At 35.1% G+C, this 24,978-nt stretch overlaps 1 protein-coding gene across 2 annotated transcripts in view; it reads right to left on the reverse strand.

Moving 5' to 3' along the window:
• The window catches only part of VPS41 (VPS41 subunit of HOPS complex), a 161,762-nt gene that overhangs the window by 118,144 nt on the left and 18,640 nt on the right, over positions 1-24,978 (reverse strand). For both annotated transcript variants that reach the window (XM_079151749.1, XM_079151750.1), the window contains 2 exons: positions 10,063-10,170; positions 3,884-3,961 (listed from right to left, as the gene is read on the reverse strand). In XM_079151749.1, coding sequence (XP_079007875.1) covers positions 3,884-3,961; positions 10,063-10,170 — 186 coding nt within the window. The remainder of the gene's footprint in view (positions 1-3,883; positions 3,962-10,062; positions 10,171-24,978) is intronic.

Raw genomic sequence — 24,978 nt, forward strand, 5'->3', positions numbered from 1 at the left:
ACAAATACACCATATGCTCTAGTGGAGATAACACAGAGGAGATGATTATCATGCAAAAGATACAAGAGGTGTGTATGAAAATTAAAAATTTAAGAAGCTTAAAGGAACATTGAACTTTTAGGGAAGAAAAGTATTTCCTCTGATGAAACTTGAAGAAAAAAGTGGGTGATCTTCCAAATATTTATATTCCAATACAAAGATACAAGTAACTCACTTATATTAGAAATGAATTCTAGGTTGGTTCCACACTCTAGCTATTGTTTATAGCTGCTATAAACAGTGATGTGGCTGCGTTACTGTAGTACGCTGATTTTAAGTCCTTTGGGTATAAACTGAGGAGTGGGATAACTGGGTCAAAAGGTGGTCCATTCCAAGTTTTCTGAGGATTCTCCACACTGCTTTCCCGAGTGGCTACATCAATTTGCAACTCCACCAGCAACGTAAAAGTGTGCCTTTTTCCCCACATCCACACCATCTATTATTGTTTGTGTTCTTGATAACAGCCATTCTAATTGGAGTAAGATGAAATATTAGAGTTGTTTTAATTTGCATTTCTCTAATTACTAGAGATGTTGAACACTTTTTCATATGTTTATTAATCGTCTGTGTGTCTTCTGTAAAGTGTCTACCCAGTTCTTCGTATTTTTGGCGTAAAGTTTTGTTAGTTCTTCATAAATTTTTGGAGATAAGATTTTTGGAGTGGATAAAGAAACTGTGGTATATATACACAATGGAATATTAGTCAGCCATAAAGAATAATAATATTATGGCATTTGCAGGTAAATGGATGGAGCTGGAGAATATCATGCTAAGTGAAATAAGCCAATCCCAAAAAACCAAAGGCCGATGATATATAATGGGAATGGGGGAAGAATGGAAGAACTTTAGATTATGTAGAAGGAAATGAGAGGGAGAGGGGATATGAAAAATGGTGGAATGAGACATACATGTACCCTATGTACATGTATGATTACACAAGTTGTGGAGGCTCGTCTTGAACTTGCCACCCTCCTGCCTCAGTCTCCCAGTAGCTGGGATTACAGGTACATGCTACCATGCCTGCCTGGACAGACTATTCTTTTAAATGCTAAGAATGCATCACAATTTTTGCAACCACTATTGGTGGACATTTGGGTTGTTTCTAGTTTGCAGCATTTATGAACTAAGTCACATTAACATCTTCTATATGTTTCTTGTGGACATATGCACTGCATGCATTTTTCTTGAACATGTCCTTATAAGTGCATATGCTCACATTTAGTAGATTCTGTTAAACAGCATTTCTCTGGAAATATTAATAGGAAAAAATATCCTTCTTCAACATGCAGAATGATTTGTTTACTTCTTTTATGTCACATATATTTAAAGTAAAGTTAGAGAATTTCTGGTGCAGTGATTCCATCCACATTCAAACAACAGAATCACCTAGAAACATTTTTAAAATAGTGATTCCTTAATGATTGTCCCTCTATCAAACAAAACCCTATTGATCAACAAGGGTTAGGAACTAATGCTTCATAATTCTATTACTGGAACCTAAACTACATAAATGATGAATGGGTTAAGAGGACATTTCTTGGAAAAAATTTTTAAAAGTTGTGCAAATGTAAAGTATTATTATTTTGTCTAATGTTATTTAGCTTAAATTATTTTTATCTATAACTGAAAACTATAGTCAGGAGTGGCTGTTCATTAATTTTTTTAAATCCTTCTTTTTCACTGTGTTTCTAATGAAGAGAAAAGTTCTTGATTAAATATGGCAATCATTACATACAAAGAAAATAAAGAGATACAATTTTTAGAATTGAAAGATTTCCTTTATAAAAGGGCAATGAAAGAGGCCTACAAAGCAACCACATCATCACACACAGGAGGAAAAAAAGAATAAAGGGGAAAATCTCATAGATGAGAAGTCAAGATTTAGACTTCTTTCAAAAGATAGTTAAAATCTGAAACATCACTTAAAAGTCATTTAATATGATACTGATCATCAAGAAGACTTAGCCTTATGTAAAACTTTCCCACAATGGACTATCAACTTCTTGGGTAAACAAATTAACGAAAACAGTACCAATCATCCTCCCCTGCCAAAAAATGATGCAAAGCTATAGAAAGCTTGATTTCAAAAATGTCATATAAGCAGGACTGGGGTGGGCTGAATAAAGGCTAGGGAAAATTTATGTACATCATAAATCACGTGAAAGAAATGGATGTAGGATAAAGGTGATATGAAAATGACTTCAGAGAAGCTATATTTGAAGGTACACAATGAGGAGACACAAGGATTGCTTTTCGGAAGTGATATCAACAGTATATACCTCAACTCTTAGCAAGCGAACACTGCAACTTCTGTACAACACAAACTAAAAAGACTTACGTAGAAGCAGAACCTCTGAGAAATCATCAAACTGGAGCAGGAAATTTAAGAGACCATACAGACAAACTCTTTTTTAAAGATGAGGAAACAAGCATAACATCATTCATTCACATTCTCTCTCTCTCTCTCTCTCTCTCTCTCTTTCTGTTTCTCTCTCTCTCTCTCTCTCTCTCTCTCTCTCTCTCTCTCTCACACACACACATACACACACACACACACACACGCGCGCGCGCGCCCTGGTCCAGTTACACATTTTAGTGGTTGGTAACTGAAACACCAGATGTTTAGGATATCAAGATGTATGCTGATGTGTCCAGTGTGCAGGAGGTAGATGAGAGAGGGTCAAAAGTACATGCCTCTTGCCTGAAAGGGATGCTAAAGCAGATCAAGAAGCCATGATTTCCCTGAGGTGTCAGTATGATTAGTGTGCATATTTCCCTTTCTGTGCTGCTCCAAAGATTCTGTCACCATTCTGTGGTTCCATTTCTTTTAAGCAAAACAAGGCATTCCTTTTCCTTTCCACACATGATGCATCAGCTTTAGAAACTGCAGTCTCCTTGTAAAATACATCAGTACCTTATGATGGATCTTTCACAGGTGCTCCTGTTTTCTTCAAAAAAGTAATCTCTGCCCCCACAATGAGTACCTTTTTCAACACAAACATTAATATTCACACAAAAATAGAAGTTATAAATTCTTTTAAGGTATACCTTACACACCAAAATCAAGATTCAAATTCAACGTTTCCTTTATTCTCAATGACTCCAAATCACAATTTAAAAAAATAATAAAAAGCTTGGCTTTCAATTTATAAAACTCCCGAGTCCAAACCCCAAAAAAGTCACATAAAATATTTTAGCTTTATATATTCAGAAGAGATGAACTCATCTAGTAAGGTGATCAATCAATTTTCAGTTATTGGTAGTACCTCAATAAGATGACAAGGCATGTACTTCCAAGTGACATTAAGCACTAACTGAGGGGGTTCATACTTTAAGGCTTCCACAAACTCTCAGGATATATAAACTAGCACTATTCACTAACAAAAGCAGTATTTTTACATCTAATAACAATTCACCTGGACACTCTACATCATTAAAATTTTAAAAGAACATACACTGGATCATTCTAAACTCTCCATTTGCAGTTAAATGGATGACTATAATTAACTAAAAAAAAAGTAATCATATTTATACTAATAAGTTTTACATGGAGTTACTATATAGAGATACCCAGTCAAAATATACATAAAAGATTTCAATCAAATTATATAATGTATGTGTATACATATATATACACACATACAGATCTTTCCTTCCACAAGTTCACTTATAAAAATTTTTAGCACATACTATAAAGTTTAGATTTACACTCAGTACTGTTTTAATTGATAAAGATCCTCTTTATGCTCTTAAAACAAGATGCTAAAACTATACTGTAGAGCATAAATTCTTAGCATGAAGTTTAACACATTATTTAAAACATTATTTTATACCACATACTTACTACATCAAACTTCTGAGTGATGTTTCCCTGGACATCAAGTAAATAAACCTTGCCATAATGTGTGCCCAGTGCCAAAAACTGTAAATAGAACAGAAGGGCCAGTTAATTAATGTACTATTAATAAAGAATTAGTAATAAAACCATTTTCAAAATGATGATGCTTAATGCATAAATGATCTGTAATATCTTGGAAGATATACATTCCTTGGAGAAGGCTTGTTTCCAGCTTCAGAGAAATGACAGAACAGGACCTATTTTATTGTGATAGTGCAAGCTAGCTGTCAGAATGACTCATGAGGACCCTCATCTACTGACAACTAATGGTGTGTATGCAGTCTGTACACAATGCCTGATGGACTGAGGCAGTAAATTAAAAATGCAGCCGTGAAAGCACAACCAACCTAGAGCTGAATACAAAGTCAGAAGGGAATGATTAAGAAACTCCCCCTAATTTATGGCAAATGTGTAAATCTATGCTATCATTTAAGTTCAATGCAAAAATGCATACAAACAACCAAGTATTATTTTTTGAATGGATAATTCATGCCATACTGAGGGATAAAAAAACCCTCAGATGTACTTACACTATCGGTTAGCTTTAGGATGTCTCTAAGAGAGTTACTATAAATATTGAGTATAAATGTTTATATTCTAATGCAAAAAATCCTCTTCTGTCACTAAATAACTGTCGAGCTACATATTCATTTTATGATATAAGGTTACTTCATAACTCCCACTATTTCTTTACTTCTTTGAACAGATCCTAAACGAACTAGAAGAAACTTGAGGACTACCTGAAATATGACATGAGATTTCTCTTCCTTTTTATTTCTTTAAACATTACTCAAGAAGTTCAAAATTCTCTGTATTTCATTGCATGTGAGCATGCTTCATTGCAACCTATAATGAAATGCTCAAATTTACAGGCACTACTAAGCATTTCAGTCAAGCAGCACAATCTTTAAAAAATAACCTTACAGAAAGTCAAGATTTAAAAGGATTTATCAAAATGGAATTGCTTAAAATGAAATTTCAGTTCAGGCACTTAAAAAATGAAGCTACATTAAAGAAGAGTCACAAAAAGGGAAAGAAGGGGTTCATTAGAAATTCATCCCCTGCAATGCCTTTCACTCCTGCAAGGTTGCCTTTTTTCAGGAAGAAAAAAGTCCCCCGGGTAAAAAAATCAATACTGGTTAATAAAACATCAGGTGTGCAGACATAACTAGGTATGACGATTCCGCTGCACAGGCCTGCCTGAATGCACCAGGTGCCAGGACGATTAGTCATCCAGGGCAGACAGCGAGCCTGGTGAAAACAGGATGCTTGGGCACTGGAAGGGAGAGGGGTTAGAGGTAATTCTGGGGGGAAATTAGTCTGAATGTTTAAACCAAATAGGAATATTTTCTCCAAAGCAAAACAACATTCTAACCACAAACAGAGGATGCAAATGGTTATAATTTTATGTCTATGGTGACACTCTTGACAATATTTGAATAAAAAAACCACCACATAAAATACCAACTGAAAACAAACGATACTCCATTCTGAGGCTCTCTGTGGTAAAAGAATGAGTCTTAAAAGCTCCCAGCACCCCAAGTATCTCACAGTATTGATTCTCCTCATAAATACTGTATTTAGTTTGTTAGGAAACTAAGGGAGGTTGGATCCTTAAAATGCTTTAATACTCTTGTCATTCTCTGACACCATTGTAAAGGCCATTTTTGAACTTCTAATTGCATTTTATTTTATCAAAGTTTTAGAAGTTCTACGCAGGATATTCTACTCACTATTAATTCTTTCTCTTCTTCCCATCCCCACAAATTACTAGTTTCATTCATGTAATATTTAAGATAGAAAAAAGTATTATTTTGATTTTATAGTTTCAACCTAAAAATACAATTGTTTTAGAATATATTTTTGAAAAAATGTGTTTTTTTTTTTTATGACAAGCTACTTTTGTTTAGGAAAACACTTAAATCATTTAAATTCTTGCTACTTCCTTTTAGAAATAAACAATTATGTGCACTTCAAAAAAAGTTTAATAAGCTGATTACATTTACTTAACTACTAAAATCACTGATGAGTCATTTTCATCTGCTGATGCCTTCAACAAAATAAAACAAAAAAACGTAAAATGTCAAATTGGCCACAAATGTAATAGGAAATAAATGCAAATCCTTCATATTTTACCATTTAACAGCCTTAAGCTTTTACATATACTGAGTTTTGTTTCTTCTTAAACTAAAAAGCACTTAAAATCTAGGATGAACAAAGAATAAATAGAATTTCATTAACTCCCTTAAGGTTTAATTACAGAAACTTGATTTGCTTTATAAACTATCAGACTGGGCATCCCATCCTTTAAAATCCACTAGGCCTAACTGCTTTTACTTTGCAGGACTAAATTATGTAGGTGAACAAGTAGAAGAGATGGTAAGCCATCCTGGGAACAACACAAAAGAAACAAGAAGTAGCACATTTCAAATTTGGTCAGCTCCGTAATATCATCTACCTTTCTCATAGTGTTTTATAGTATTCCAAGTTTTAGAACTAGAAGGGCCTTCAATTACATATGAGAAAATAAGTTCTGGCAATTGATGAGACTTCCCCTTCTATAGTCAAGGACTACAGAATGAGGGTAAGGGGTAAAAGCTGAAATATGGTGCTGGGGCTATAACCCAGCAATACAGCACTATGTAGAATGAAGGCCCTAGGTTCAGTCCCTAGCACCACAAAAATAAAATTAAATACTGAAATGCTCTCAACTGGATCAGAATTCTCTTGATAAAGACATGGACCTCAGATTAAGAGTTCATGATCTAAAAGTCAATATTGATTACTGTTCCCAACCATTAGCTCTCTGGCCAAGATGATCCGTAAATAAGGTGTTAAAAAGTGACAAACTGTGTTCTCCATTTTAGTCATTCAATGGTTCATTCAACAAACATACAAAAAGTACTACAATGTTCTTAGCAATGTGACTAAAAGGTTCTGGTATACTGAGGGAGATATATATAAAAATTGATTGACTGCCATTAAATTTAATGAGTATGGTTAAAATGGAAGTATCTGTAAGACCTTATGGAATGCAGGAAGTGTCAGCTGTGCTAAACATGAAGGAGGAATTAAATAACAGAAGCCAACAGGGTAGGCTGGTGCTAAAGACCATTTTAAGGCACAATAAATACAACCTGCTCAAAGGCACAGCATACCATAAAAAACAAGAGAAAATCAAGAAATTATGTGCCATTTAATATGGATGAAGCATCATACTCATGCCAGAAGAAGAGACAGGTGATAGGGATGGAAAGGTTGGCTAGAAGCATTTGAATATTTATGGAGAGATAAAAGGTAGGGTGAATAGTGAAAAATCTGAAGACATCAGGAAGCCAATTAAGAATTTTGAGGAGGACTACATTATCACAGTGGAATTTCTAAAAAATTACTTTTGTAGAAGTGTTATGAGTGGACTGGAATAAAAGCAAATCTGAAGGAAAAAATACATTCATTCATATATGTGTATTAGCCAGGAAGAAATGAGGAATGCCTAGACTAATGAAAGAGAAGGGTTCAGGCAGTGGATTCAAGCTGGGGAGTAGAATCTAAGCAGAAGGGTGTTGTGAGTAAAAACTGCCAAGTGTTGCTACCACAGTACCACCCTTACGGCAAAGTGGTACGATACAAGACACAGGCACAAGATCTCAGAGGGCCTTACATTCCATATCAAGCTCAGATTTTATTTTGTAAATGATGAAAATCATACAAATCTGTATTTCCAACATATCCTGGTAACCAGGAGGCAGATGGGTTTAAAGAGGTAAAATGAGGGCACAAGAGGGTTCCTGTTTACCAAGTTCAGGCAGGAGAAGAAAGCCTATAATACAGCAGGGGAAAAAGAATATTACCAGGACTTACGGAATGTCTTGGGAAATGGCTTTGGGGAAGTGGGAAAAGTCACCTTTGGCTTAGGTGACAAAGGAAATGGTGATACCACTAAATGGGACAGAAAAAAAATAAAACTACATGTAAGTTTAGAAGGAAAAGAAGATTAATTCATTATGGACATGCTGAGGCTCAAGTAAAAAAGATAAAAAGCAGAAATGTTTAGGAGGCACCTATATACATACTCATGCTGTTCTGGTGAAGGTAAGACTTCCACAGAAGTCTTGTGATCCAAAACAAAGAAAAGGTAAAAATATGAGAAATGTGGATAATGAACCAAATCTTGGGAAAACTAACATGCAGGGAAAAGGTGGATGCAAGCAAGAGTGAAAGAAACAGAGGGAATATCAGAAATTATCAAGAAAATAGTAAGAGGATGGTGTCAAGCTAAAGACATTTTGAGAAGAGGTGAGTCACAATTTAAAAATCAGGAAACTATACACCAAATGGCAAATTTATAGACAAGAATGGTACATTCACACAACAGAATACTATTCAGCAATAAAAAAGATTGAATACTACTAACATATGTTCCATCATGAATGAACTTCAAAAACACACGCCAAGAGAAACAAGCCAACACAAGAGATCAAATGATGTATGACTGCATTTATCTGAAATATCCAAAATAGGCAAATCTACACAGACAGAAATTAGATTAGTGGTTACCTGAGGCTAGTATTGAATGGAGGAAATGAACTGAAGCAACTAAGAAAAGTAAACAAAAAGATCCTTGAACTGGAGAAAGAAAACCTCTTGTGGGTAAGGAGAGGTGTGGATTTGGACGAAGTAGGAAACTGAGGCCAACTGTGCCTCCGGTGGTTTCAATTTCTATTTTCTTAAATAGAAGTGACATCATTCTCTGAGAGTAAAGGGACAGTGGACTGAGGATGAAAGGAGCTGATGGAGTGATAGCGATTTTTCAGTGACAAATTTACCTGGGCATGTGAAACCCTACTAATACTAGCTGTCGTGGTCATTATGGCACTAATTTAGTATTCAGAGTATGGCTGAGGCATACAATGTGAAGATGGGGATGTGAGACAAGTGAACACACTGACAGATTAGGCTAATTAATCATTTCACACAGTAAGAAATGAAAAAGAAAGAACAGTTCAAAAATTGGGACTCTAAAAAGTCACAGAACAAGGTTGTAGGAAAATAAATGTGAAAGCCTAAAGGACAAAAGGAGTTAACAGAGCCAATACTGAAGACTGCAGGTACTCAAGTTCTAGGTACTGACATTGTGCAGAATGTGGTCTTAACAGGAGGGGAGGAAACAGGAGGAGGTGAAAAACATTGGAATTAAATGAAGATAAAGAACTGCAAGGCCAGTCTTCAATGAGCAAATAAAAGGGCCAGGAAGCTGGGGTAAGGGGTCAACCCTGGTGTTGCAGCCAAATGACAGGGCCTCAGAGTAGAGGGTTTCTGGTAAAACACGAGAGAACAGATGTTCTCATATGCTGTAGAGTGAGTACAGGTATGTCTACAATGGAACAAAATCTGAAGCAAAAAGGAACTGGGTGTGAGGCAAGCAGGAGAAGGAGGCAACATTGCCGATAACAGCAAAAGCCAGCAGACGGATCAGCGGTCAGGAGTCTGCCTTGTAAAGAAGGACCAAGATCTACTCACAAAGTCACAGGAAAAAAACAAATGATTACAACACCCAGGTGTCCACTATTCCAACCAAACAAAGGCTATTCTGGTCCAAGAAGAGGTGAAAGGTGCTCTCTAGTACCTAGTCTGGACTGTAAAAGTGGGTGGGAGCCTTGTTATACCAAGAACTCAAATATAGGATCTATTTATTTGTTCGCGTAATATATAAAGAGAAATTGCAGGCATTTCTACTGATTTCTAAGACCTCCAACGTAATCTCTTCTTCCCTTATGAAATCACTGAGCTTCGCACTGTTTCTAACCTTAATGTTTTCCCAATCTAATCCTTATGATTTGAGGAACTGACTGATGGAGTTCTCAAAATCATATAAATCTTTTCCATCACTTTCTAAATTCTACTTGATACACCCTCAGAACGTGTGTGTGTGTGTGTGTGTGTGTGTGTGTGTGTGTGTGTGTGTGTGTGTGTAAAATACCTGGGTGGTGACTTTGTTGTCAGTGAGGAATAAGAGAGGAGGAATGGCTGGGAGATATAATCACTATAAAAAAACATCCCATAGGCTTCAGGACTCCAAAGTGCAAACTACCAACACAAACGAGTCCTTTGGAAGTGCACCTTACCTTGTCATGGACTGTCATGCAGCTAGCTGCATCCTTCTGAAGAATTTCAGTAACTCCATTGGAAAGCCTTTCATACTTGAGTTTGGGTTCCTCTTCACTCTCTTCTTCCTGCATAAAAAGCAGAGAAAAACGACAGCTGTTGCAGATTTGTTTGTTTGAAACACTCAACACACATTTCCTAAGGAGGAACAAGAGATGGTCCCCTCACCCATTGTCAATAACGGCAACTACAAGCTAAAGGTTAAGATCTTCAGGTTTCCTTTTTCCAACTGGGTGTATTCACTGCTAAAGTTCAAAAGTTGAAAACAGGGGTATACAGACTTGCGGTAATATTGTCACTAACTTTGTATGTTCAAGTATACTGTTTGGTATAGCATCATAAGATACTCTTCACCCTCACAGTTAAGGAATAAATTTGGTAATCAATATTGACTATAATGACTATGAATAATAAATCAAGGATAGTTATAAAAATTATTACAAAAACGATTCAGAAAAAATTAATTTTACTTCAATAAGTAATGACAAACAAAAAAGTCCACATTATCAAAAACTGTGACAGCATAAAGTCAGACTAAATAGAAATTCACAAAAGTAATCTACTCACTGATATTTACTTTGAAAATAACTCTCCAGTTTTCACCACCCAGCCAATATTAAAGTACCTGAGGTACATCAATGCCCACAACCCAGAATAACAGCAAAGCCTTGATAAAATACAAGTCAACTGCTCCAGGAATCAAAGAGTTACAGAGGCAACCTTATCAGAAGGTCAAGATTGTAAGAGAAATCAGAGAAGTGAGCTGGCATTCTATAGACATTGTCTTCCTAGAAACATTTACCAATTCTGGGTGTAAGAAAAGGGTCTGAGAACCCAGGCTCTGGGAGGGAAAATGGTCACTGCTGGGGACAGGAAAAGCAGCAAACCTTTTTGTGCTCATGAAATAGAGGACAAGTTTGGAGATTTGAGAGGTCAAGATTCTAGTGGTATACTACCAAAAGTGCTATACAGATTCAATGCAATTCCAATTAAAATTCCAATGATGTACCTTACAGAAATAGAGCAAGCAATCATGAAATTCATCTGGAAGAATAAGAAACCCAGAATAGCTAAAGCAATCCTTAGGAAGAATGAAGCAGGGGGTATCGCAATACCAGAATTTCAACTATACTACAAAGCAATAGTTACAAAAACGGCATGGTATTGGCACCATAATAGACAGGTAGATCAATGGTACAGAATAGAGGACATGGACACAAACCCAAATAAATACAATTTTCTCATACTAGACAAAGGGGCCAAAAATATGCAATGGAGAAAAGATAGCCTCTTCAATAAATGGTGCTGGGAAAACTGGAAAACCATATGCAACAGAATGAAACTAAACTCCTATCTCTAACCCTGCACAAAAATCAACTCACAATGGATCAAGGACCTCAAAATCAGACAAGAGACCCTGCATCTTATAGAAGAAAAAGTAGGTCCAAATCTTCACCTTGTTGGCTTAGGATCAGACTTCCTTAACAGGACTCCCATAGCACAAGAAATAAAAGCAAGAATCAACAGCTTTCTCTCAGCAAAGGAGATTATCAGCAATACGAAGAAAGAGCCTACAGAGTGGGAGAAAATCTTTGCTACTCATACTTCAGATAGAGCACTAATTTCCAGAATCTATAAAGAACTCAAAAAACTCTACACCAAGAATACCAATAACCCAATCAACAAATGGGCTAAGGATATGAACAGACGCTTCACAGAAGATCTACAAGCAATCAACAAACATATGAAAAAATGTTCACCATCTTTAGTAATAAGAGAAATGCAAATCAAAACTACACTAAGATTCCATCTCACCCCAATTAGAATGGCAATTATCAAGAATACAAGCAACAATAGGTGTTGGAGAGGATGTGGGGAAAAAGGTACACTCATACATTGCTGGTGGGGCTGCAAATTAGTGCAGCCACTGTGGAAAGCAGTGTGGAGATTCCTTAGAAAACTTGGAATGGACCTACCATTTGACCCAGCTATCCCACTCCTCGGCCTATACCCAAAGGACTTAAAGTCAGCATACTACAGAGATACAGCTACATCAATGTTCATAGCTCTCAGTTCACAATAGTCAGACTGTGGAACCAACCTAGATGCCCTTCAATTGATGAATGGATAAAGAAACTGTGGTATATATATACAACGGAATATTACTCAGCTATAAAGAATAATAAAATTATGGCATTTGCAGGCAAATGGTTGAAATTGGAGAATATCATGTTAAGTGAGATAAGCCAATCTCAAAAATCCAAAAGGCGAATGATCTCACTGATAAGCGAATGATGACACATAATGGGGGGTGGGAGGGGGCAAGAATGGAGGAAGGAGGGACTGTATAGAAGGAAAAGAGGGGTGGGAGGGGTAGGGGGGAAGGAAAAAATAACAGAATGAATCAAACAACATTATCCTATGTAAATGTATGATTACGCAAATAGTATGCTGTTACTCCATGTACAATCAGAAACAACATGTATCCCATTTGTTTACAATATAAATAAATTAAAAAAAAAAAGATTCCAGTGGTAGAGATGGGCAGAGAACTGAGCTTATTATACAGTCACTTTTCCCTATAAGACAACTTTTAATTTCTAAAGCTGCATAGGGTGTGAGGTTAAAAAGCTAACAAAAAAACCTCAAAAATGCAAACCATTTGCTTTGATGGTATATTAAGAAGACAAGAATTAGAGTTCTAGAACTATCAGAAAATGTTCCTCATAATACCACACACTCACTGTTGGAAATTCTGGTCCTTATGGGACTCCAAAACTTACTAAAATATCAGTAGAGCTCTGACTCATTTTAATTTCTGATTGCAGTAAGGGTATATAATTTCCAACTGATCTACAGTGTATCTACAAAGTAAAGGAAAGACAGACTCCACTTAGATTTAAATACACACATATACGAACACACACACAAACACACATCTCTACAGTTTTTCACTTATAATTCTGAAAGTTCAATTACCAGGTATGCCTTAAGACAGAACCAAATAACCAAAAATCATGAAGAAAACAAAAACACACTGTAAAAATAAACCCAAGGGTGAGACGCAGATATTATAGTTAGCAGTAAAGGGTATTTGCTACTATCACTATGTGCTCAAAACAAACAAAAACAAAAGAGAAATGAGAAAATTGATGAAAAGAGAGAAATTTTCAACAACTATAATCTACAAAAAGAGAAATGGAAATTTTACAATGGAAATTAAGAATTGATAGCCAGTTTAATGGAAGTTTGGCAAATCAGAAGAGAAGATTAGCGACACAGAAACATAATAATAAAGAGTATGTAACCTTTTAGACAATAAATGATTTTAAAAGTATGTTAGACCTTTGCTGTGTTCCATGGGTCACACATTCTTTACTGTATTTTCCAACTACTTGTCCTTTCCTTTGGAAGCCCAGAGGACAAATGAATTAAAAAAAAAAAAAGATTCAGTAAGAGATATGGAACATAGGGAAAAGTCTAACATATTTTGAAAACATTTATTGTCTGAAAGATTATATAATGCATGTAATTTAAAATATTACATAATAAAGACTTTTTAAAAACATTTATTTGATAACATAATTTTAATTACAGTTCCAGAAGGATAAGGAAAAATGGTAAAGAGGAGTATTTAAAAGATAAAACAACTGAGAATATTCCAAATTGCTAATATACACCAACAAATTCAAAAGGCTGTGCAACCCCAAGCAGGATAAACATAAAAGAAATCACACCTAAGGCGCATGATAAAAAAAAAAAAAAAAAAAAAGACTAGGCAAAAGAAAAATGACTTGTAGAGTAATAACTGCTCTGCCTATTGAAGATTATAAGACAGATAGGATACCCTAGGGAGAAAGTGCAAACTCCAATGCTTACAGAAATCCTTACTCTGTGGCAAAGAATTGAATTTTTACTTAGAAAGTGGTTAATTTGTGGAAAAAATGGGAAGGATGGGTATCAAGCATCATGCTAAAAGTTTAACATCATATTCATCCTGACATTAAAATAAAAAAGAAAAACCACTATTATAAAATTAAGTGAAATTATCCCATTAACAGAGTTGTAGTAACAAACAAACAAACAAAACTCATTACCATAAGTTTTAAGTAATTTCCTTAAGACAGTGAATGGAGACAAAGCCAAAACTCAAATTCAGTTATGACTACTAAGTCAACTCATTGTATAAAATACTACCCAGTCTTTCGAAGATGACTCTATACACGACAAAGAACTCTGTAATCACCATGCTTATAACTATAAACTATGTGACCAACAGGAAATATTTTAAAATTGCTTCTTTAGTAGATGCATTAGTTATCTATAACTGCATCACAACTTATGCCAAAACTTGCTGATTTAAAATAGCAATAAATATGTACTCTTTCACAGTTTCTAAGCAATTCAGCAACAGCTTATCTAGATGGTCTCTGGAGATAACTCTCAAGGTTGCAGGCAAGATGTCAGCTGAGACTACAATAACCAGAAGACCTGATCGGAAGTTAGAGTATCCACTTCCAAGATGGCTCACTTAAATAGCAGGCAAAATGGCACTGGGTGTTAGCACAAGGCTTCAGCTTCTTGCTTACAGGCTTTTCCATAGGTCTGACTGAATGCCATCAGAACACGGTAGGTAGTTCCCCCCCAGTGAGTAGACCAAGAGAGATAAAATGTTTTATATGGCCTAGCTCAGAGGGTGTGTACTGTCATTTCTACATTATTCTATTGAGCTGAAGAAATAGCGCCGTTTGGAGAGCGTTCGCCTAGCATGCGGAAGGACCGCGGTTCGAATCCCAGGCCGCTCAAATGAGAAGAAAAAAAAAAAAAAAAAAAAACCGCAAAACTCTACATTATTCTATTGATCAGTCAGGTCAGTCATGTTCAGTATGAGAGGGAAGGATACAAGGATATGAATAACAGGAGCTGAAGATGACTGGGAGTTATTACAGAGTTAAGCTACAAGAACAGTAATCAAATGTTAAAAACAACAAATCTTGTTTTAAAAAAAATCATTATTCCATGTATTCTCTTGAGCTGTCTTGGATATAAATCAAATATATATAAGCTATTAGTAGTTTCTTTAGTAACAGAGTATTACAATCAAAGATGATACACCTATTACCACTCTAAGAATAACTTAAAGAACTAACAGCAACAAAAGTGAAATATAATAAACATAGTTATCCAAAGGATTGTCACATTTTAATAAAAAGATACCTTATGATAATCAACATAATGCAACTAGCTATCCCATTCTAAACTGATCTGTTTTGAATATAAAATGTGAAAAAGATAATTAACCTAGTCTAAACAAACCTGAAAAAAAGGAAAATAACAAAAAGCAACAAATAAAAACTTCTACTTGTATGTATCTACAAGGAAGAAACAGAAATCATTACAAAGTTAACATTAAATGTGGCACAGCTGATGTGTTCATTCTGGAGCAAATGTGTTAAATACAAATTGAATCCTGAATGTTAGTCTTTATAATAAGGTGCCACATGTTGCTCAAGTCTGGACATCAAATGTGCATCCAATGTGAAAAGTTAATTCTAGCCTCTTGACTATTTTGCATAAAAGCACTCATCCACGGACCATTAGATAAAGTTACTGTAAATAAGGTTTGCCTGTCTTATTTATAAGTGAAAACTAAATAATTTCTCTCACATAAATATACAAAAATAAATACTTTCACAACACAGTTCACTGAAGCAGTCTTGCAAGGTTTCAAAAACCATAAATAAAATGAAAACTTCAATATTAGGCACTTGATGCACCATTTCATGCTTTTCTGACAGGTATCTTTTATGTTAAGTTAAAAGCAGGATAAAGGTGAATTTTTAAGTTTTTTTTTTCCCTCCTTGTTATAAACAAAAACAAATTGATCCAAAAATACAATTCACAGAGATTATTCTGCTGCGGCACACTATATACCTTTTAAATAAAATAAAAAAAATTTAAAAAATTAAGAAGATTTAATATAGAGTTTCATTTTCATTTTTTAAAAAAAGTTTTAAACGGAAAAAAGGGTTTCATGCAGTTTGAACTTCCATGGTAAACAACCCAGTGTTAATAAAAAGCAAATCAATAATTTTTGTTAAATTTTAATAATCTTACAAACCTACAAATAAAACCATCAACAGCCTGAGTTGAGATGACAGTTAACTGCGTTACTATGACAACCTAGTGGAATAGAACAAGTCCTGACTTGCAGCTAAGCAAAGATATGAACAGAGTGACATTTACCCACACAGGAAAAATTTGCAGCTTTCCTTTAAAAAGAATCAATTCCTCAACTAACATGGATTTTTACTAAGTGTATAGCACTTTTAAGTAAAGACAAATCCTTTAAACCTTCTAATGAAATTCTAGAACACTATCTGAAAATAAATGTCATATCACTGTCACTTTTACTGAGTTTTGAACTTAAAGGAGGAAGAATTACTTTGGAGGTTAACAAATTAAAACAACCGAGGATTCTGTCTGAAAAACTGCTCAGTAGTTTGTTACTGTTGTTAATTTGTTCCCACAGGAAAAATTTCCATGGAGGAAGTCTTGTTACTTAACATGGACTTGTATACCAATGAGAATATTGCATTTTTGCTTTTCACCTCATCATTTAAAATTTGTGTGCAAAAAATCTCTCTCTCTTTGTGTGTGTGTGTTTACAACCAATGAACTCTACATTTTTCTTGTTTAATTTTACCAATATCTTTCTTTCACATATCAGTACTTTTTATAGGACTTAACAACACTGTTCATAGTTCAAAAAAATGACTTGAGTTTTACTTGTAAAAAACATATGGCATATGAAATCTAGCAGTTAAAAGAAGGAGCATTAGGTTTTCTATTATTTCTATTTATACAGAAGTTAATTTTTTATTTCCGAATACCACTTTTTCAATAAAATTCAGTTCTATTTTGACAAAATAAAGTGATACAAATGCACTGAAGGAAAGAGCAAGATGTCCTACAGAGCCCACATTAGAACAGTGGAAACATCATCAGTAGAGCACTGCTAAGACTACTGGCAATCTCACTCTGCAGAGATGGCCTTTCCCAAGCCAGCTTCCCCTGGAGAAAGACCTCAGCTGAACCACCAGGAATTTTAATCAGATGAATGGTTTACTTGGTTTCATGTCATCAACTACATCTGACTAGGGGCAAATCCTTTTAATAAATATCCAATGTTTTTAAAGCTAGGTACAATAGGGAAACACTAACATCCTCAAAAGAAATTCTCATTGTTTAAAAAAAAAAAACTCTCATGCAGTTTAAACTTCCTCAGCAAAAGAAAAAAAAGAAGAAAGAAAGAAAACCAAGTGTTAATAAAAAGCAAATCAATAATCAACCATGGGTATGAAGGTATAAAATAAAGGCTTTCTTCCTCTAGGACATTCTCTCTAGAACTGTAATTACCTTAAGGAGAATGAAATGCTCAAAATTGGTAGTCAACCTTATAAGTTTAATATATAAAAATAGCTATCAAAATCCACTATCAGAACATTTGAATTTTAGAAAACTGGCATTTTAAAATATTCTCTTTACAAATAATTCACATCACAGAAGCCCCATGAAATACTAAAACATTTCTTTTCAGTTACTATTTGTTAGAGGAAAATGAGGGAGAACAGAAAAATAAAACCAATCTGTGTCACATACAAATAAGAACCTTGTTAAATGCACAATTAAAATTAATACTATATGTCAATCAAAACATATAATTTGAATCGTGAAAACACGATTAACAATATTTTAAAGAATAGATCTCATCACTACCACAGGACATTATCAACAAATGCAAATTAAATAAACAAAAACTATACATTATTGGATAAACACATCTATTTGAAATTATAATGTTATCATTTAATGTATATGCATAATATAGGACACCTCTAAACATATCCCACTGAAAGAGAGGTTAAAAGATATACATGATGGGGCTGGGGTTGTAGCTCAGTGGTTGAGTACTTGCCTAGCACATGGGAGTCCTGGGTTTGATCCTCAGCACCACAAAAAAATAAAATAAAATAAATAAATAGAGGTATTATGTCCAACTACAACTAAAAAATACTTTTTAAAAAAGATATCCATGATGAAAAAAAAAGGATAAAAAAGATTCATGATGAGAGAAAAAATAAGATGTAGAAAAGAGAACACTGAAGGTCAGGCTCAAAATAATTCAGGGATTAATGACTTCAACTGGTTTTTTAATTGTCTAAATCATGTCCCCTACCACCAAAAAGAGTTAACGCTCCTTTCTTAAAGGGGCAATTGTGACTATTAATTATTGTATGCTACAGTTCTATTACAGAAAGGACATTTTATTTATACAAAAAGATGAGTATCTGGTAGGAAAGAGAGCTTTATAAATCCTTCTAAAGTGTCAAAACATATCAAGAAAACTACATAAACAAGCAGAAAGACTAACTTTTGGCTTCCATTAATAACACAAGGTATTATAGCTGCCTCAATGACCAAACTTTTTAAGAAAGTGACATGGAGATAATGGAATTCATCTACAATCAAACAACTGGTCAAAGCTCCCAGGATGCCATTCCATCAGACTGCTGACAGATAAGCAATTACATTCTTATATGAATGCAAATTATGTTGTTAAGCTTTCAACTTTCAAACAATATTGCTATTAAAGAAAATGTGTTAATAAGAAAAAGTAGCTAAATTAGCTGATAAATGTAATCTACATGGCATGAGTCTACTTTTTCCAATCAAAAGTTCACCATGAGTTTACTTATATCTATATTTTATTTTTAAAAGCAGAAAATACATATGATTAAGTGGGTCTCAACGAGATGATTCTGTCCCCCAGGAACACTTATTTCATTTATTTGACAACATCCAGAGTCATTTTTATTGTGACAAGTGGTTGGAGGGGTGGAGAAAAGGTGCTATTGGCATCTAACAAATAGAGGTCAGTCATAAAGCTAAACAACCTACAACACAAAAGACAGTACCCAGAATACAAAATTATCCAGCCCAAAATGCCAACAGTGCCAAATTAGAAACTATGGGTTAAATAAATTTCACAAAACAAAACATTACACAGACATTAAAACTTGTTTTCAAGGACAATTTAATAGCTAAGGGAAAAATTTTCACAATGTCTTGATGGGTAAAAAATAGGTCACAAACCTGTTTTGTATAATCCAAATTCTACTGAAGAAATCTATGTATACACAAGCAAGAAATTAGAATAATAAACACAAAAACAATAACCTCTCTGTGCTTCAGGTTCTTCACCTGTAGAACAGGAGTAATAATAATAGGACACACATCACAGGGACCATTAAAGAAAGTGAAGAAGGCAACAAATAAAAATTCCCTATTATGAATTACTGCCAACATTTCCTAAATTTCTAAAACAAATGCATCATATTTGTTATAAAAATAAATCCTACTTTCAAAGGTATTTTTCAACATCCTCTTCAAAACTTTTTATCTGCTGAACTACGATTCTTATTGCTCAGAGCTGCTTTCCTTACCGTAACACTTGGACCAGAAAAGTGAGAAAAAGTTGAGCCTGTAATAATTGAAGAGCTCTACTTAAGATTCACAAGATATGCAGTCTTCATAAACCCTGGTCTCTCCTTTGCCCTGTAGTATCAGAATTTCATGTTCAATTCAAGGAGGGAAAAATAAGGTGAAGGTTCCCATGCCCTAAGCCACATACCATAAACAGGATCAACTCTCATCATTTATTTTATATTGGGAAAGCGATAAGAATATATAGAGGAGGAAAAAAATCAGAAAAGCAAATAAGCTTTTCATTTCCTTCCAGCCATATGGAATAACCTCACCAATCTTTGAGATATGCCATTCAGGTGGACAATTTCCGCCACTAAAGCCAACATAACCCTCTTTCCCTTTCTTCCCAATATCCCTTGGTGATCACAAGATCCTTAGAAGCAGGGTTTATGCCTTTTCATTGTTCTGAACTTCACCTAACAAAACTGTGGGTACCTAATAAAGACCAGTGAAAACAAACGTCTGTAGTAACAGCAGAGTGAATTTAGTAAGCAGCTTTTCTAAGACATTCTCATTTAGATTTCCACACTCCAAATCAAAGACTGTCAACCAAAGAACTGCAAGAGGAGGAGTGGGGAGGTGGAGGCACCAAACAGAAGTGGATGGCTATCCTAAGGTAGTGTAAATCGGAACTATAGATCAATTCACAAAAATGAAACTCTACCATCTTTCAGTAGTAGTAACAGGTCCTGCAAACTCAAAATTCAGAAAAAAAGTTACATTTATTTCTAATCTGTATAATGTCATATGAAAAAGGAAAATGTTAAAGGTCTTGAAATTATTGTTTTAGAAATTTAAATACCTCTCAAGCAAGTCTGATTGCACATTCCCCATATGCCAAGTGCAAAGAAGTACCTTGTTAGATACTCCCATCAAAGTCTCCTAGAATTTCTCAATACTTTCCACGAAGAAACAGATAAAGGTAAAAACTTACAATAGCAATAAAAATTAGAGCAATTGTCAAATCAATGAGAAAGTGATGCATGTGTTGACTCTGAATTCACTGCACACCCTGATTTGTTTCAAGAAAACAAACCACGTGAACAAAAGATAGACAGATGCTTTTTAGCCTTCCTACCAACCCTCTGTGTCTAGACTTGGAGCCTACTCAATTCTACCAGAAGACACCCATTCTACCCCTTAAGGCCTATTCCCCAGGAGAAGGCATCTAAGTTTGTAGCCTCTGACCCCTTTATCTCCATACCCTGTACCTTTTAGCCCAGACCATCATCTTTCTACAACTTTCTTCATCATCTAGAGACTAAACCCTACATCACCTGGACACTTCGTCATCTATGATCTGGGAATTCTGATGGCAGTAAAGAGACAATAAAGGTAAAAGCAAAACTGAATTAATAAACTAGATAACAGAATCATTAGTAAGTCTCCAAGCATTAGTACTTGCTATAGTTTGGATCCTGAATATTCCCCAAAGGTCATGTGGCCTGGATGCCAATCTGTGATGCTTTGGGAGTTTGTGGAACTTTTGAGAGAGAAGACCTAATGGAAGGAAGTTAGATCACTGGGAGTACAGCCTTGAAGGGGATATTGTCACACTGCCAGAAATGCAAACACTGGGCATTTAAAAATCTGACCTTATCATTTGATAGTTCAAAGAAGAAAAACCATAGGGCAACTTGACAGACACTCAGGCAACATTTATAAACACTTTTTTCAGAAACACTTGCTTCTGAATTAACAGGAAAAGAGGAGAAAAAAAGCTTTTATTATGTTTAAAAAAAAGGTTTCCTTCTCAAAGAGCCTAGAATTAAGAGATAGGAAAGACAATTTAAAATCAAAAGCCAATACAATAATGAAACTTAATGAAGTGAGAGAAGCATTCCCATCATCCATAGACAACAACCCAGAGGTGCCAACTATCACTTTCACCTCTTTCAAAACCAATTTAGAAGTTTTAGCCAAGTCAAAAGACAAGAAAACAGAAAAGGTAATAAATAGATTATTGCTGTATGCTCTTAATTTGAAGATGGATATGAGTAACATAAGAACGAAACATAGTTCTGCCAAGACAGCTACTCTAGGCTGTGGGCTCCCTCCCCCCAAATCAGCCCTAAAGACAGGATAAAAATGAGAGCAATGAGATTCAGAAATTAATACCCCCAAATGAAACCACCCAGGAAGGGAAGTAGGGAACCTGCATCCAAGGCAGAGGCAGCAGTGGGGGACAGGTTCAAGGTCAGCTGGCTAGATGCTGTGCTTACCTTTCCCCAGGTTGCTTAGGGAGGTCTGTTGCTTCATTCACTACAGCAATGAGCAGCAGCACCCAGCCCCCAAAAGGGGTGACGATGACCCTCCAGCTTCTACTCTGACTTCCTCCTAAGGCTACTGCCCCATGGAGTACCCCAAAGGGCACTTCACCAGGGCTCAAGAAGAGTCATCACCCAGATTCCAATGCTGAAACACATTTTTCAAGGAAGTATTCAAATAATAGTAAAATATCCAGGAGATGTTTTAAGAGATATAAGAAATAAGGAAGATGAAATATTTTGATAAAGTTCACTAATGTCATTGTTTTAAAAAGAAAAAGAAGGGAAGAAGGGTGAAAAGCAGAGACAGGTAAAGAAGGGGGGAACATTATTCAAATGCCTACTAAGATAGTAAAAAGATTAAGGGAAGTAAATAACCAAGTACTAGTCATAAAATTAACCCAAATAATGTTTTCTTTGCCCAATGGAATTTTGTACCCTATGCAGCCTACATATACTCAGGTAGTTACTTAAAGCCTGAGTTACCTTTTTTTAAAAAGGGATGATAATATGTATTTCTGGGAATTTCTATAAGAATGAAATGTAACAAATGTTCACAAAGCACAAAGCTTAGTATCTGGTAATAGTCACTGAATGTTATTTCCCAAAAATGTGACTATTATATATGTTACAGCCCAAAGATTAAACTGCAGAATTCACATCCTCCCTCCTAAGCTGATTTCCTATCACACTGCCAGAACATAAAATTGAACAGTAACATGTATAATGTCATTACTTCTTTGTTTTAGACTACTTACAAAAAATGAAGACATGTCATCTTTGATTTTATTGCATCATTAAAAAGAATGTTTTCAGCTCAGGTATAGCTCAGAGGTAAAGTGCTTGCCTAGAAAGCACAAAACCCTGGTTTCCATTCCCAGAACCAATAAGTAAATAAAGTTTTCAAACATATCTAAGTGTGAATCTTGTCATAAGCAAGGGGAAAGGAAGTATTATACTGGTCTATTTACTAAGCCCAGAGCCTCTCTTGGACTCCAGCAAAGACTAAGTAATCTTAGACCAAATATCTCAAAACTGCCCAATCCCTGATGAAGGAAATGATGCCACAAACTAAAAGCTTAAGCTCTAACAGAGGTTTCCCCACTCCTGTCTTTCTTTGATACTGTTCTGAGAGACTTATTTAATCCACTGAGGTCTTTGAAGAAAACAGTCATATTTTTATGCAAGAAATGAGATGACACAGATGTCTGGGAATCTCTGCACTAAAAACCAAATAGTTCATGGATGAAAAGAGCCCTACATGCTATTTAGATGTGTCACAGGATTTCTTGAATCTGCAAAGACAGGAATGCCTTAAAACCTCTAAAGCATAGAATCAGGCACTAATTGTCAAGTGAAATCATCATTAAACAACATAAATAAATAGTCATCAGAAAACACATGCACGTTTTCATAAACATAGCTCCCCACAAGATTACCAGTTTCATTACAATCACTTTCTGTATGCTTTTCCTTGCTTGGATGTATTTGACTCCCCATACTGAGAAATAAAGCCAAATGAAAGTGCTAAGAAAGCAAGGTCAGCCAATCAAATTACTTACTGTATTGGTTAACTATTACTGATCACAAACATAGTGGCTTAAAACAACACAAATTTGTTATCTTACAATTCTGTTGGAGGTATAACAAGACTGCCTGGGGCTAACATCAGGATGTCAGAAATGCAGCACTCCTCTGGAAGCACTAGGGGAAAAACCATTTCTTACCTTTTCCAGGTTCTGGAAGGCCACCTGCCCATTTTGGCTATGGGCCCTTTCTCTACATTTAAAGCCAACAAAGGGAGGTCAGGTCCTTCCCATATCATATCACTGACCTGTTCTCCTGTCTCCTCTTCTCCCTGTAAAGATCCTTGCTGTTACACTGGTCCTGTCCAGCTAATCCAGGACAATCTATCTTAGAGTTAGCTAACAGCAACCTTACTTCCTCCCTGCCCCCGGAACAAGCCATATTCACAGTTCCCGAGGTGAGGACACAGACATCTTTGGAGTACCATAATTATACCTGTTCCTAAGAATGGCATGAGGATTAGAGGTGCTAAAATTGGTGTTGGATGCCCAGAGCCAAATCTAAAGGTAAAAAGTCAGTTCTCATTTGTGGTTCTTAAGTTAAACCATGATTCTTTTGAGGACAGTGTGGAATCAAACAATCTCAGTCTGAATCAGGAGACCTGTTTGACAAAGAGACCTCTCAAAGCTCTAGTTTCATCATCTTCAAAATAAGGACACAACTGTACCTTATCAGAGAAGCCCTAACCACTGATGATAAAACTGTAACTCTTCAATCTATTCCATATTCCACTCAGTGTTATTTCTTTTAATCTACAATATGTATTACTACCTCATCTACATGTAAATATTTTTGCTTCCAACTCTTCGACTCATCAACTACTAGTGTACCTTAGCATCCTAGTATTAAGAATATTTGTTGAAAATGGAAACAATCTTCTGAATAAAGTTAATTTAAAAATAAAAAGAAAATTTGTTGAAGGAATCAAAGGATCAATTAGTCAATCTTAGATTGCCTAATTTTTCTCCCATGCAGTGAAATTATAAATTTTGTTCAAAGATCTATCATAGGGGAAAACATTCACCTTTTCAATCTCTAACAAATGACAGAAATACAAAGTTTCTACTGTTTCCAAATGGATAATTTTTATAATCTATGCTTCAAAGGGAATGTTTATCCATGCCTGAATGATGTAATAAGCAGCAGAACCTGTTAATATTAATAGCTCATTAAATAAAAGAGCAAGTTTTTAATCTGAGAGCTATCTGGAAGGCTATAACATTATAATCCCATGCTCCATTTTTCTCAGCAATCGATCTCATAATAGGGTACATTACCATTTTAGTTGCTATAAATTTGTTTATTAAAATTAATACATGTAAAGAAATCAATTTAAGTTTTAATAAATGATTCATAATGTTCTACCCATCAGGTGAGATAAATAAATTATTTTTGTGTGATGCACTTTCTGATTAAAAAACCTCTCTCCTGATTTCTCACAATGACTGATTTTCATTTAAACAAAACTGAAAA

The sequence above is a fragment of the Sciurus vulgaris genome, assembly GCF_902686455.1.
Source record: "Sciurus vulgaris genome assembly, chromosome: 8".
Taxonomy (NCBI): Eukaryota; Metazoa; Chordata; class Mammalia; order Rodentia; family Sciuridae; genus Sciurus; species Sciurus vulgaris.